This window comes from Coenobita brevimanus, chromosome 65, assembly GCF_032717465.1.
Source record: "Coenobita brevimanus isolate Jiangsu-jjx chromosome 65, ASM3271746v2, whole genome shotgun sequence".
Classification (NCBI taxonomy): domain Eukaryota; kingdom Metazoa; phylum Arthropoda; class Malacostraca; order Decapoda; family Coenobitidae; genus Coenobita; species Coenobita brevimanus.
In genome coordinates, this window is record NC_137018.1 from 38,460,794 (window position 1) to 38,477,287 (window position 16,494).

The 16,494-nt window shown below is 42.8% G+C and overlaps 1 protein-coding gene across 1 annotated transcript in view; it reads right to left on the reverse strand.

Annotated features, from left to right (window-relative positions):
* Positions 1 to 16,494, reverse strand: part of LOC145405068 (uncharacterized) — a 457,223-nt gene that overhangs the window by 349,237 nt on the left and 91,492 nt on the right. The window contains exon 8 of the mRNA XM_080276570.1: positions 4,944 to 5,039. Coding sequence (XP_080132696.1) covers positions 4,944 to 5,039 — 96 coding nt within the window. The remainder of the gene's footprint in view (positions 1 to 4,943; positions 5,040 to 16,494) is intronic.

Genomic DNA, 16,494 nt, shown 5'->3' on the forward strand with positions numbered 1-16,494 from the left:
AACAGCAAGAACTTCTCCACTAGACCACACGGGAATTTACAGTGTTGTGCAGTGAAAAAAACAGTGTGTTGTGTTAAGGATTTACAGTTGTGAGTGAGAATACAATTTTGGAACAAAATTTAACGTAAATAGACTTGGTTGTTTTTGCTTTAGAAAATGGTTCAAAGAGTGGGAAAAGTTAAAGTGCAGAGTGCAACACTTAGTAAGTTACAATGGAGCATAAGTTAGACAAGAGTGCACACTGTGAAGAGAATGGACTTCTGAGTGCCATTGACTAAGTTCAGTGCAAGACTTCATGAACAGTGTACTGGAAGTGCTTCAGGAAATCCTTCTTACTGTCACAGTTCGAGAGGAGGCGGTTATTCATCGAGATGGCCATGGACTTGCTGTAAGTAGGCAGAATGTTTCATACTGTACTTTTTTCCATACTATACTTACCTCAAACACCTCATTTCACTCTTTAATGTCCTTTATTGGTGTGAATAGGGTGTTAGGAGCTAGGCATGTGCAGTAGGAAGGTGTTTTTCTGGGTTAGGCTAGGTTAGGGTCCATAAGTACCAGTCCAGGAGCCAGGCACTTGTAAGTACCCAGAATGTTTAATATTGTATGAACCTACCTCAAAACCCTCATTTTATGCTTTTTTTGCATTTATTTCAGTCTTTTATGTGCCTTATTGGTGTGATTTGGGTCTTAAATAGGTGCTATGCATGTCCACAGGGAGTTGTATAGGTGTTTCTCTGAGTTAGGGTCCATAAGTACAAGTCCATAAGCTGGGGCCCAATATCCGGACAGGACCACTATCCGGACCTGCCTATGGCCCTATTACGTCGGATATTCGAGGGATTATATATATATATATATATATATACAGTACCCTCGCATCCAACACGCGTTTGTCCAATGTGATTTGCATCCAGCATGGCCAGCAAAAAATTAGTACAATTTAATACGATCTAATTACTGTACCATGGGTGTGTTAGCATAACACGGACGGAGCTATGAGAAATGGGCAAAATCCGCAGTTCGCCTCTAGCACGATCACCCCCGGTCCAACATGATCATACTGGACGTTCCCGTGACGCTGACAGCCAATCAAAACTTCCCATCAAGTAGCCTCCCCCGCCTGCTATCGTGACGTGATCGTGATGTCACCCAATTAACCCCTTAACCGCGGGGTTGTTTTGCTTTTTCTTGTGGCTCCCGTGGGCATATTCGCGCTCCGACAGACTCTCTAAAAATATTTGCCAAAAATCAGTTATTAGTCCTAGAATATTAAAATCACATATGCTTATGGCACATACCTTCAGCTTTCTCCTGGGGTATTTGTTGAGCCTTCGTCAAGTACCGTAGGACTTGTGGAGACCTCTGAAGTTGGGTAACGAAGTCTCCACTTTACACTTCCCGACAACCCGTAATATGATTACCACAGCCTGATATTATCACTAGAAACATTATTCTATGATTCTCAAACAGTTTGGAATCCATACTCAAAAAAAAAAACACTGTGAAAGCAATGAAAACTACAAGGGCGTATGACCTTCCAACTTGACATTGTTCGCCGCTGGTGTTCTGTCACTTATTATTCATAAAAACACGCCGCTGGTGTTCTGTCACTTATTATTCATAAAAACACTCACAGTTTATATTTCTATTACTATATAACACTTATATATATCTACAGTCTTTATCCATAAGTTTCCTTCAGTAATAGTAGTTTATTGTCACTGTAGGGATTCAATTTCTCTTTCAGTAAAATACGTACCATTCACTTTCTCGTCCTGTATACCAGCATTGAGAGTGAATGTCACTTTCACCTTCACTCTCATAACTCATAGTATTCATACATGCTAGAGTGAAACTTTCACTTTCATTACTCCTAGTATATATACTCGTATTCATAATACTACTCATGTACATTTCTATTTACGTTCTCTGTTTTATTTACATTATTTACATTTCTATTTTATTTACAATGTGTTATGCACTGTCACTTGAAGTAACTTATAAAACTATTTTCCACTGTTCACTTATATTTACATTCATTACTTGAATGAATGAATGAAAACTTTCACTTGCTGTTTACACATTATTTATAATTCCACTTGCACTGTTTTACTCACCAGAAAGATCATAGTCACTCTCTATCAATTGTCACCCCTTTACCTCTTTCCACACGAGGTTTAGTAGGGGGTAGAGGTCACAGGACCCTTTGCATGGGGCTAAAAAGCGGCAGAAGTTAGCAGGAGCGAATCTGACGTACTTTCACCTTGAAAGACGACAGTAAACTGATAGTGGTGGGCTGGGGTGGCCTACCTAGGGAGAAAGCATTACTGCCAATGTCAGCCTCTTGAGAGCTGCTAATATACTGCTATGAAAAGACTGGCAGGAAATCTAGATAATACATTATAAATTAGGTAGTTCCAGGTGAATGTAAATATCACTTAGGCTTCTCCCTTCCCTCCTTATATATATTTTTATTACAAGAATAGATAATACGGCATATTTCAAGGGGAAATAAACAGCGAAAATTAGCGAACGAGTGCACGTAAGGTGTTGTCAGGTGATAATTAGCCAATTCCAGGTGTATGGCACTATCACTTACCTTATTTCTTTTTGATATATATTATTTGGTATAAGAATAGGGCATAGGGCTTATTTCAATGGATGAAATCAGTGGAAAATTCCAGGGAAGATTTACTTAGCGTAGCACGGCCGGGCAGGCGAAAGGAGTGGGTAATGGAGGGGAGGTAGGGAGGGGAGTCAAGAATGGGGAGAAATGGCTAAATTGTCAACAATGGATGGGAGTACAGATGAGATTAGGAGTGCTGACAAGTGCTGGATACTGGCAGTACTGATAGATGATACAAGCCACCATTTGAAAGCCCGGGCGAATTCAAAATAACACAGAATCGCAAAAGTGACGCCCCGTGGTATGATCCCTTGCTCCCAAGCATCATGAAAGCGACGCCCCGCGGTTAAGAGGTTAAAAACACTTCTGCTCTCACGTGATGTTTTGTTTAAATTTCTCCTGCCACAGCGTCACTCAGTCGTTTAATTTGCACTGGACGGTGCTTTTTTCTCGCTGATTTTCTGCCCCTACTACTGCATTATACCCTGCTCACGATGCCTAGGAAGCCTTCTGAGAACCCCAAGAAGTGGCAGCACCTCCCTCAGGTCACCAAGCTAGAAAACATCAAGAGGAAGAAGAAAGGGGAGAGGAATTTCGAAGGATTTATGAGGGAGGTTGAGGAGGAGCAGCAGCCATTACCCGCCAGTGATGCCAGCAGCCATCCTCCGGGGACCCAGTAGGACTACTTACAGCCTCGGATACCACTTTCCATTCCCAGCAAGCCCACCAACACTATCCTAAAAGGTTAGTTATCATTCATAGTACAGTACCATTTATTATAATTACAGTAGTATCAATATATGTATGGGTATATGGTAGGTATTTAGGGTGACTTTTCCTAGGGTTGCTGACATAATTCATTTTTCCCCATAACCTCTGTTGTTTGTCCAACACGTTTTTGGTCCAACACAGGACCCATGCATGACAATATTACCATGTTGGACACGAGGGTACTGTATATATTTATACAATCAAGTCGCCTGAGACACGGACTTCTATGCCACGATTTTCTATGACACGGCAAGGTACTAGACCCCCCCCCCCCAAATGAACCACGCACATAAACTACCTATGACATGGGCACGGCAAGGTTTGAAACGCTGGGCAAATTCCCCTGGCGACGTGCTCCCCTGTTTGTAAACAAAGTAGATGGCGACCACTTTAGCTCCATACTACAAGTGCTCCAACTGTGGACTTTTTTCTCTCTTATAAGGAGGTTACACTTCACCAAATTCATTGTGTTAAGTAATGAAACATTAAAGATTCTTTGGGTATTGTGACTAGTTTGTAGGTTTGTTCGTAAAACCGGCATGAACGGGTTAGTGACGAAGCACCTACCTCTGAGCTAAGACAAAGTATAATGCCTCCCATCATCATCATCACATATATAAGAATGATTATTAATGTGTTATATGTGAGTTTTGTTAACACTTGAACATACAAACTTCATCAAATAAACTTCTTCAATCAGTGCTTGACCAGGCAGCCTCTGCCTTCTTTAATATTTTGGTTAATCAGCTGATCTGTTTCGACTTGGTCGAGCTTTTTTTCGCTTGATCTGCAGCGCGTGGTATTGCCCAAGTAGACACAAGGCTGATCATTCTCCCGTTTTTTGTGCCTACTGTTACATGTAATACAAGCATTTATTGACTGCTTGACTGTGTGAATGTGTATAGTAGGGAAAAATGGGGAAAAGTGGGTGAAAAGAAGGACTTTGGGCGAACATCCAGAACAAAATTCCATTTTTCCCTTAGGTTTAGTTATTTGTATGACACAGTTTTCTATGGCACGGGTGCAGTCCAGAACCAATTAGCCATCCCTTAGGCTGCCTGACAGTATAATCAACATTTATGATGGACAAGATGGAAAACATTTTAACAAAATCATCTAAGCACCAAACTCTCGAGAAAATATGAGAAGTCGATCAAGGATGCATTCAAAGTATTACAACTTTTCCATATACAGTATAAGGTACAGTAATGTAAACTAGGGAGCTGACAGTTTGACTGTTCTGTCCTCTGTTGTTATTAACTTCTTCCCCCTGAGAATGTCTTTTCTGTTTCATCTTATCCACAGTAGTGTCAATCAATAAGAAGCACCTGGGGAGAGATCCCTCAGGAAGAAGACATTTTTCCCACTTTATTCTGACTACCAGCAAATGACCATTCAGTGTAAATAAGACTCAAAATGGAATTACTACATTATATACTTTAACAATTTTCCTAACTAAGCAATGCTCAAAAAAGATTCATAAAAACCCTGCTCTGAGACCAAAAATTATGATGTGGTAAAGTAAGAAACTCCATCAACATACCTCATGACAACCTCGAGGGGTAAAGATATGGTTGGTGAGGTGGGCACGTAGGCAGTAAGCTGGCTCATGTGGCACCAGGTTTGTTAAGAACCTCATCTGTTGGAATAGGTTAGGATGTTACTGTGTTGTATCATAGCAAGGTAACATAGCTTCATGACACAGGAGGGCCCTGCAGAGACAGTTGCTTGCCAGCGGTTTAGATCTGCTCTATCAGACAGACCTGGGTTGACAAACAACAACCTATATGTGTGCAGCAGGGCACTGCTCCTTTTGCGGTCTGTCATAAATATGGTTCAATACAGCAATCTATTATGTCACTATAACTGCATTGCTCAGTTAAACAAAGTAGGAATACTTTATAACTGTACAGGTATGTTATCTTGATGATTTATCTCAACACACTGAAACTACTGTTGTTGCCCCAACCTCATCTTAATGTAAACCTGATGATTGCAATTTGCAGCCTGAAGCAGCCCATCTCTTGTAGCCCATCCTCCTCCTTTGGGAGGATAGAGAGTTGAGTGTTTGTTTAATCAGGCACCAGTATTTGCATAATCAGGCACTGAAGGTGCCTGATTATATCCATTCCACCACAGGTGGACAGACTCCAGCTTTAAGCCAGACAGTCTGACTTTTAAGTTCCTGTCGTCCTTCTAGTGCAACCACTATTCAGACACTCGTTTGTCCTCCTCTTTGCATCTGTAGATAAATATCCAATCATCACCCTAGACGGGGCTGTTGCTTTGCTGGGCCAAGCACGTATGAAAAGAAATAGGCAGTTTTATTGAACTGATATGTGTAAACAGAGCCACACTTAATAAAAGAAAGGGCAGAGGTATTACAAATGCAGTGTGTGTGTGTGTGTGTGTGTGTGTGTGTGTGTGTGTGTGTGTGTGTGTGTGTGTGTGTGTGTGTGTGTTTCAAGGAAGAAGGAAACAAAGGCCAGGAGCCTGCAAATGGTTCCCTCCAAGGAAAAAACAAAAACAACAGAAAGCCAAATTCAAGATCCGTACATTTCAAGATGCCTGGACACAGTGTTTGAAAGACTGGAGATCACAGGCAGTAGGAAACAAAGACAGAGGAAGACAGTTCCAGAAATGACCTATTGCACACATGAAGGACTGAGAGTATTGGTTAACTCTTGCATATTAGTGAGCTGGGCAGAAAAGGGATGAGAGTTTGATGCTAGATGGGTGTTTCGAGCCTGTCGTAGTGGTGGGGGGGGTGCGAGCAGACAGTTCAGAGGAGCAGTGACCACTGAAGTAGCGACAAAAAAGAAATAAAGAGGCAACAGTGTGGCGAAGAGACAGAGGTTGAAAAAAGCCAGTAAGAGGAGGAGAATTAATGAGACAAAAAGCCTCTGACTCCACCTTCTTGAGAAGAGCTTTATGTGGGGAGCCTCCCCACAAGAAAGTTGTACTATACACAGGGGTGAATAAAACCTGTGTATAAAGTTAACGACTGAGCAGGGGTAAAGAAGGCACAGAGTTGGCCTACCACACCCGATCTCTTGGACACAGATTTTACAACAGAGGTAATATGAAACCCCAAGTACAGTGCTCCCTTAAAATCCACGGGGGTTAGGTAACAAAGACACCTGCATATGTTAAAAATCTGCGGATATCTGCTGACCCCTTATAAACGCCCGTGGACCCCCCTTAACCCTTTGGCTGCACCGGCAGTGATGACAATGTACTGACTGTGCTCACTGCGGAGAAATTAAAAAAAAATTGTTTGTTTTCAACTCGTGTTTAACCCACTTATCGTTAATCTTGAGAGCTAAAATTTTTGTCAGACAAACATCAATCTTTCTACTATCATTTGCAACAAACTGCATGTCCATAGGCACTCCAAGCACGGAGAATGATTTGAGAGAATATAAGGTGTGTTTTGACTGTTTGACGCAGGAAATAGCCCACAGAGGCAGAAATTTCCACCACACCACAAGATTTTTTCCATACAAAGTAGGGTTGCAGCCACGTTACCTCATCACAGTAATTGCAATACTAATAAAAATAAAACACTTCTAGCCAGTCTCCTATGATATTGTTATGATATTCCAGTGTTTATGTTAGACATTAGCGAAACAGTAACAATATGAGGAAAATCATTACAAACATTATCAAACTTCATGAATGACTTTTATTACCACTTACTTTCATAAAGCTTATTGATATAATGTCATGAGTCATTTCATAGCACAGCTGCACAGTTTCCAACTGCAAAAAAGTTCGCTAGCTAGCTAGTGCGCTTAGCATCATGACTTCTCTGATTATCACAAAAATATCACTAAATCACTTGTATTTTATCAGAGTAATTCACAATATAATATAAAATAACACTTTCAGCCACTCTTGTATGATTTCAGTGCGATTTGGGTGTGTATTGCTTCATATTATTTATAAGAGAGAGACAGAGAGAGAGAGGAAGGAGGGCAGCAAACCAGTTTAGACCAGCTCATCAAGGGGTACGTGAGAGAGAGAGAGAGGCGGGGGGGGGGTAGCAATCTGGTTTAGACCAGCTCAGGAGAACATGGAAGAAAAGAAATACTCCTAGCCCATCCTAACTTTTCCCCTGATAAATTAATGGCATTAATAAATGAAGTGGGCAAAAGGAGGAGTGTTATATTTGATTCACTGGATAATGACATCACTAAAACAGTGATGAACTGTGCCTGGGATAATGTTACATTTGCAGTGAACAGTGTCAGCAGGGTTCAACAAGATAAAACGCTATAGTGAATCTGGCCCCAATATTGTATCCACCTGCGGATATATAAAACTGTTTATGTTATATCCACCCGTGGATATTTAAAAACGTGTATGTTAAAAATGCGGATGTTAAGGGATGACTGTATATTTAAAGATGATGCAGGATTAAGCTGAATATTATAAAAAATTAGAGGGTACTCATGTGGATGATGTTCCCAGGTTGTCAGATGTAAGAACTGACCTTTTGATGCATTAAAAACAACAAGATTACTTTTACCCCAAACAGAGATATAAGCCAAGTCAGACACTGGGTGTGCCACAGCCTCATCCCTTGTCTGTTGAAGTAACTGCTGAGATGGACACTGAGGGAAATGAATGAAAAGGTGAAGGGTGGAGTCATCAACGTATGAGTGGATGGGGTTAGATGTACAGCTTAGGCCACTGATGAATAAAAGGAAAACAGAGCCCTGAGGAACACCACTACTGATAGCTCTAGGAGAAGAACGGTGGTGTCTACAACAGCAGCTATACAACGACCAGAAAGAAAGCTAGAGATAAGGCACAGATAGAGAGAAAGAAACCATAAGAGGGTAGTTTGGAAATTAAAGATTTATGCTAGACTCAACTGAAAGCGTTTGAGATGCCAAGTGCAATGGCAAAGCTTTTGCCAAAGTCCCGAAAGGAGGATGGCCAGGAGTCTGAAAGGTAGGTGAAAAGACCGCCAGTGGAGCGTCCCTGACGGAACCCATACTGGCGATCAGAAAGACCTGTTCTGATAGGAAAGACTTAAAGCAATTGGGCAGTAGTTAGAGGGTTGGGAATGGTCACCCTTCTTTGAGACAGCCTGAAGGAGAGCAAACTTCCTGCAAGAAGGAAAGGTGCAAGTTGACAGACAAAGGCAAAAGAGTTTACCTAGACAGGGTGTAAGCACAGAAGCACAGTTCTTGAGAACAACAGGAGGGACCCCATCAGGCCCATATGCCTTGTTAGTACTGAGGCCTGTGATGGCAGAAAATACATCAACTGAAGAAATCTTAATGTCAGTCATGAGGAACTCAGGAGAGAAGTGATGGAGGAACAGTAAGGGAACAGTCTACGGTGGAACTGGAGGAGAAAGTCTGAGCGAAGAGTTCTGCTTTATCAGTAGAAGAAATAGCTGTAGAACCATTACAGTTGAAAAGAGGAGGGAAGGATAATGAGGTATAGCTGTTAGAAAGATTTTTGGCAACGTGCCAGAAAGAGCAGGAAGAATTTAAGATGGAGAGTTCAGAGCTTTTAGTACAAATGATATTACAGTATTTCTAACAGGGCGAAGAACAGACTTGGAACGATTCTGGACAGAAACACAAAAGAGATGAGATTCAGGAGTGGGTTGGCTCCGGTACCTTATGTAGGCCTTTTCCTTGTCAAGGACAGCATTAGAACAATGTGATTAAACCATGGTTTTTTTGCATTAGTCAAAGGATATAAGAAAGAAATGTATGCTTCCATGCCTGAGAGAATAATCTCTGTAATGCGCAAGGCACAATCAGATGGCTCCCAACCATGGAAGCAATAATCATTCCAGGGAAAAATCAAAGAAGTACTGCCTGAGGGCCTCCCAATCAGCAGTTCCAAAATGCCACAACCAAAGCTTGTTGGGAGGGTCCACAAGTCTTACTGGAGCGATAGGACAATTTAAGGTGATACGGCTGTGATCAGAGGAGCCCAACGGAGAAGAAAGATTAACAGTGCATGCAGAAGAATTAGTTGTAAGGAAGAGGTCAAGTATGTTGGAACTCACTCCAAGGCAGTCACGGATATGGGTAGGGTGCTGTAAAAGTTGCTCTAGGTCATTAAGGATAGGAAAGATGTAGGCTTGTTCACTAGGTGGATCAGTGAAGGGAGAGGAGAGCCAAAGGTGGTGGGGAGCATTGAAATCTCTTAAAATGGAGATTTCAGAGAAAGGAGAAATTGCTAGAATGTGTCCCATCTTAGAAGTAAGTTCGTCGAAGAATTTTTCATAGTCAGTAGTATTAACCCACGCCGTCCCGGCAACATGAATTAACGTCCGCACATGATGTGCTCTCATGTCCCGGCGACATGAATTAACGCGGCAACATTGCAAGTTGAATAATTTGCACAATTTTCAATTTTCGCGAGTGATTTTTGGCACGTAAACCCAGTCAGGTAAGGAGGAACTCGTACCTGGATCAAGTATTTTAAATCTCAGGTGAGCGATTTCTCTATGAATTTTCGATGTTTCTCACCAAAAGTGGATGTTTGAGCAAAAAAAAAAAAAGGGTCCAAAAATGTCGGGACTGGGGCGTACCACTGCCCAGAAAACGTCGGAATGGGGTGGGTTAAGGGATAAGTAAACAGCACAAATGTATTTAGTCTAAGAATGACAGGAAAACCAAAGCCAGACAGTAGAGAATTCAGAAGATTCAAGTTCAGGAAAATGAGAGCAAGATATGTCGTTGCGTACATATACACAACAGCCACCTTTGGCTTCGAAATGGGTATAGAGAAAGTAGGAGGATAGAGAAGGGTTTGCTATCAGTTGCCTCACACAGATGAGTCTCAGTTAGGAAGGGAAGGTGAGGTTTAGAGGAGGAGAGGTGGTGCTCAACAGAGCGAAAGTTAGAGGAAAGGCCACGAATGCTGCAGAAATGGAGAAAAAGTGAGTCAGACAGCAGTTCCAGGCATCTTGCTGGGTTGTCACCGGGAAAGGGGCAGATGGTGGGGGCATTCATGCATTTACATCTCATGTGCTTATCTCCAATATCCATCCATCATCCAATCCTATGTCGCCCCATAAGGAGCGTAGGAACCCGGGGCTAGGCAAGTTGGTCCTGACATTTAAGATGACAGTGACTGGCCTGACTCATCCCTGAGTGGAATAATGTGATCAATAAACCCCCTTGGATATAAGCCTACCAAGGCTCAATCCAATTGGAGCACCTTAATTACTCACTAAACCACCATAATGTAGTTCTAGTTCACTGAACAAACATTTACATTTTATTTATTTATTTATTTAATGTTTTTAGACTTTCTCAACTGAATGGGAAACAGAATATCTTTATTTACCAGTAGAGATTCTATAAAGCATAAATTCACAAAACTGATCCTAGCAACTGCATAGGAGTGAGAGACTGACTAGGAGAGTGTATGATTGAGTGCATGAGTGAGTGTATGAGTGAGGTGGTCATGATGAGGAATGGTAGGCTAGAACGCAATGAGAGATAAAAGTGAAAGAGTTTGTAAAAGGACGGTGATGGAACATCATTGGAAAAAAAGTCATTATTAAGTAGGGAAAGATGTGCCTACAGGCCCTTTTGTGAAGCCATCCCTCACAGGATGTGGCATCAAGCAACAGACTTGTACACGTTATGGTTTTCATACTGGGTCCTGGTGAATCTATCTATCTATTGCCAGACGCCTCAATCCCGTTCAAGGTAGCCACAAACAAATCGCCTCCACGTCGCCCTGTCCCCCGCCATTTCACTGCCCCGCTTCCAACTCACACCCCCCTCTCTCATATACCTCCCCACCCCATCCCTCCATCTCATCCTCGGCCTCCGCCTCCCTCTTCTCCCCTCCACCTCACTCACATACACTCTCCTCGTCAGTCTTTCACCCTCCATCCTCTCCATATGGCCAAACCACCTCAGTGAATTCCTCCTAATGTTACCTATCATGTCCACATCCACACCACAACGCTCCTTTATATCCTCATTTGTCAGCCTGTCTCTCCATGTGAATCCACAGGCTCCTCTTAAATAACTCATTTCCACTGCTCTCACTCCTGACTTTGTCCTTCCAACAACGTCCAAGCTTCACTTCCATACGTTAGAGTTGGTATCACAATACTGTCATGTAGTAACTTTTTCATTTCCATCCTTACTTCCCTGCTTCTTATCACTGCTTTCAAGGAACCAGCAACCTTTCTTCCCTGCTGTACCCTTTCAAGCACTTCACCCTCCAAACCTCCATCCTTACTCATCACACTACCCAAGTACTTAAACATATTCACATTTTCCAATTTCTCACCATCCAACCTCGCTGTACATTCACTGACTTCACCTCTCTCAAAGACCATCACTTTACTCTTCCCTACATTCACCTTTAGATTCCATTTCTTACACATTCCCCCAAACTCATCCACCAAGCCTTGCAGCTCTCCTTCATCTTCACTCAACAACACATTATCATCTGCAAACAACAGTACAGGGAGTTTCCAAACACTACCTTCTCTCACCAGGGCCACTCCAACATCCACTACCCTACCTTGTACCTCTTTTATTACCCCATCTATGTACAGATTGAACAACCATGGAGACATGACACATCCCTTTTTCAACCCAACTTTCAACGAGAAAAATTCACTCAGTTCACCATCCACACGCACTACAGCCTTAGCACCATCATACATACTCTTCACAGCATTCAACAACTTCCCATTTACTCCATATATTCTTAATACCACAATCCTTGTCTATCCACCCTGTCATATGCTTTCTACAAATCCATGAAAGCCGCAAATAACTTCTTTCCCTTCTCTAGAAACTTTTCCACTAAAGATCTAAGAATGAATATCTGATCTACACAACCTCTTCCCTTCCTAAAGATTCCCTGTTCTTCTCCAACTAATTCCTCTGTTCTTTCTCTAACTCTGTCAATAAGTATACTACCATACACTTTTCCTAATATACTAAGAAGACAAATGCCCCTATGATTACCACACACTTCATTTTCCCCTTTTCCTTTGTCTATCTATTCTATCTATAGCCCGACGCCCTAATCCCGCAAAGGGTGGCCGCAGACAAAACGCCTCCAAGTCACTCTGTCACCCACCATTTGACTGCCCTCCCCCCAACTCACTCCCCCCCTCCCTCATATACCTCTCCACTCCATCCCTCCACCTCATCCTCGGTCTACCCCTCCCTCTCCCTCCCTCCACCTCACCTACATACACCCTCTTAGTCAGTCTTTCATTCTCCATTCTCTCCACATGTCCAAACCACCTCAGTGTATTTCTCCTAATCTTTTCAACCACATCCACATCTACCCCACAATGTTCCTTCACTTCTTCATTCGTCAACCTGTTCCTCCACGTCACTCCACATGCTCCTCTCAAGTAACTCATTTCCACTGCTCTCACTCTTGACTTATTCCCCTCTCGCAAGGTCCACGCCTCGCTTCCATACGTCAGGGTAGGGATCACAATACCATCATGCAGTGCCTTCTTAACTTCCATACTCACCTCCCTATTTCTCATCACTGCTTTCAGTGTACCAACAACCTTTCTTCCCTGCTGTACCCTTTCACGTACTTCATCCCCCAAAGTTCCATCCTTACTCATCACACTACCCAAGTACATGAATGCACTCACATTCTCCATATCCTCACCATCCAACCTCACTGCACACTCTGTGACTTCATTCCTCTCAAACACCATAACTTTACTTTTGTTTACATTAACTTTCAGCTTCCTCCTCCTACACACTATCCCAAATTCATTCATCAAACCTTGCAACTCCCATTCATCTTCACCCAACAATACTGTATCATCAGCAAACAGCAACACCGGAAGCTTCCAAATCTCACCCTCATTCATTAGGGCCACCCCCACATCCACTGCCCTAACCTGCACCTCCTTTACAACCCCATCCATATATTTATTAAACAGCCATGGAGACATCACACACCCCTGTTTCAGTCCCACATTGAGATCAAAGAACTCACTCAGCTCACCATCCACTCGCACCGTAACCCTAGCTCCCTCGTACATACTCTTCACAGCACTCAACAATTTCCCCTCCACCCCATATATTCTTAATACCTTCCACATACCTTGCCTATCTATTCTGTCATAAGCTTTCTCCAAGTCCATGAAGGCAGCATACACTTTCCTTCCCTTTTCTAGATACTTCTCCACTAAACATCTTAGAACAAATATCTGATCTACACACCCTTTTCCCTTCCTAAATCCCCCTTGTTCTTCTCCAACTAGCTCCTCTGTCATATGCCTAACCCTATCAATGAGTATTCTACCATATATTTTACCAGTCACACTAAGAAGGCAAATACCCCTATGGTTACCACATACTTCTCTCTCTCCCCTTTTCCTTTGTATAAAGGAACAATTATACCTGATTTCCAGTCCTCTGGAACCCTTCCCTCTTCCCAAGCCAATCTACACAACTTCCATATCCACTCCACAACAATCTCACCCCCATACCTAAGCATTTCACCACACACTCCATCAATTCCTGGGGCCTTTCCCAGCTTAATCTTCTTCATCGCTTTCCACTACTTCCGACCTACTGATCTCTTCCTCCCTCCTCTCATCTCTTCTTCTCCCAGCCATTCCCCAACCACTTATACTCACACTGCTCTCACTCTCTACATTCAACAAATCCTCAAAGTGCTCCTTCCATCTCCTCAATTTCTCTCTCTTCTCCACCAACAATCTATTATTCCTATCTTTCACTCCCCTACTATTTCCCCTTTCACACTGCCTTACTTTCTTTACCTCCTTCCAAAACAATTTCTTACTCTCCCGCCATTTCACACTCAGATTCCTCCCAAACTCTTCATCCACTTTCTTCTTACTCTCCTTCACCAGTCTCTTAACCTCCATTCTCCTGCTCACATATACCTCTCTCTTCTCTCTCTCATCTTCTTCCCTACCTCTACTCGCCAACCATTCACCATATGCCTTCTTCTTTTGTTCCACAGCTCGTTTCACCTCATCATTCCACCATGCTGTCCCTTGCACACCCTTGCATCTCCTCCTCACTCCACAAACCGCCTCACACGCTGCGCTTATCTCTTCCGTGAATATCTTACATACGTCTTCCACCCCTTCCATCTGCTCAAGCTCATACCTTCCCAGTCTTTCTTCCACTATGCTCTTATACTCTGTCCTTTTCTCACTATCTTGCAATTTCTCCACGCTTCTCACAGGAGCTGCTTCCTCCTGTCTTTCCCTTCGTCTCCTCAACCACTTTCTTTGCAGCTCTACCTTGGCCATCACTAAGTGATGGTCCGAGACTCCATTCCCCCACCCTCTCCACACCCTTGCATCCAAAACTTGTCTTCTCATTTGCTCATCCACACACACGTAGTCTATCATTGCCTTTCGTTCAACAAGTTCACCATCCTTTGTACAAGGGAATAATTATACCTGACTTCTAATCCTCCGGGACTCTACCTTCCTCCCAGGCCATTCTACTACTATCTCTTCCCCATACTTCAGCATTTCACCACACACTCCATCAATTCCTGGGGCTTTCCCCAATTTAACATTCTTCATAGCTTCCACAACTTCTATCCTACTGATTTCTTCTTGTCTTCTCACCTCCCTCCTTCTCCCAGCCATTCCCCACCCACTTATTCTCGCATTACTTCCATCCTCTATGTTCAACAATTACTTAAAGTGTTCTCTCCATCTGCTCACTTTTTCTCCCTTCTCCACTAATAATCTACCATTTTTATCTTTCACTCCCCTGCTAACTTCACTTCCACCCTGTCTTACTCTTTTCACCTCTTTCCAGAACATTTTCTTACAGTCCCTCCACTTTACACTCAAGTTCCTTCCAAATTCCTCATCCGCTCTCTTCTTACTCTCTCTTACTAATCTTTTCACCTCTCTCTTTCTTTCTACATATAACTCTCTCTTCCGCCTCTCAACTTCTTCCACGCCCCTATTTCTCATCCTTTCATTGTATGCTTTCTTCTTTTGTGTCACAGCCTGTCTCACCTCTTCATTCCACCACGCTGTTCCTTGCACACCCCTCCGTCTTCTCTTCATCTCACACACCACATCACATGCTGCACATATTTTTTCTATAAATATCCTGCACACACCTTCCACATCCCCCACCTGCTCCAATTCATATTTGCCCAATCGTTCCTCCACTTCTCTCTTATACTCTGCCTTCTTCTCATCCTCTTGTAACCTTTCCACTCTCCTTACAAATACTCCTTCTTCCCGTCCTTCCCTTCTTCTATTTCTCCATCCTAATTGGACCTTGATTCTGGCCACCACCAAGTAATGGTCAGAAAGTCCACTCCCCAAACCTCTATAAGCTCTTGCATCCATTACACATTTTTGCATCCTTTCATCCACACACACACACACACATTAATCAATCATTGCCTTCCTTTCATTCAGTTCACCACTCACCCTTCTCATCACTTGCCATGTATACCTGTGGATCATTTTGTGCCTGAAGAGGGTATTGGCTATCACCAACCCCCTCCCAGCACAAATGTCCACTAACACACTGCCATTCTCATCTATCTCAGCAGGCACACCCCACTCACCAACTATTCCATCCACCTTCACACTCCCTACTTTACCATTCATATCACCAATCAAAAACACTCTCCCATTCCTTCCAAACTTTTCCATGCACACTTCCACTTTTGTCCAGAACTCTTCTCTCACTCTGCTTGCACGATCTTGTGTTGGCGCATACACACACACACACAATCGCCCACATTTGTATTCCAACTTTCAATCTCACCCACACAATCCTTGACCCAACTGATCCATACTCTCTTATGCTCTTCTTCCATCTTTTACTCACACTTTATGAGGCAGTGATTCCTATGAATCACTGCCACATAAAGTGTCCTCCATTTTGAGGATACAGAAGTGGTCAACCAAGTGCTACTGCATATAAGACATCCCTCCCCAGCAACAGGTACCATGTTTACAGTTAGGATATAGTATGAGTACGTGAGTATATTAAATCTGTTCGCAGATTCACTGAAAGCAATGGTAAGGAGTTCAGAAGTAAGCATGGAAGTAAAAAAGTCACTGCATGACAGTATTCTGATCCCCA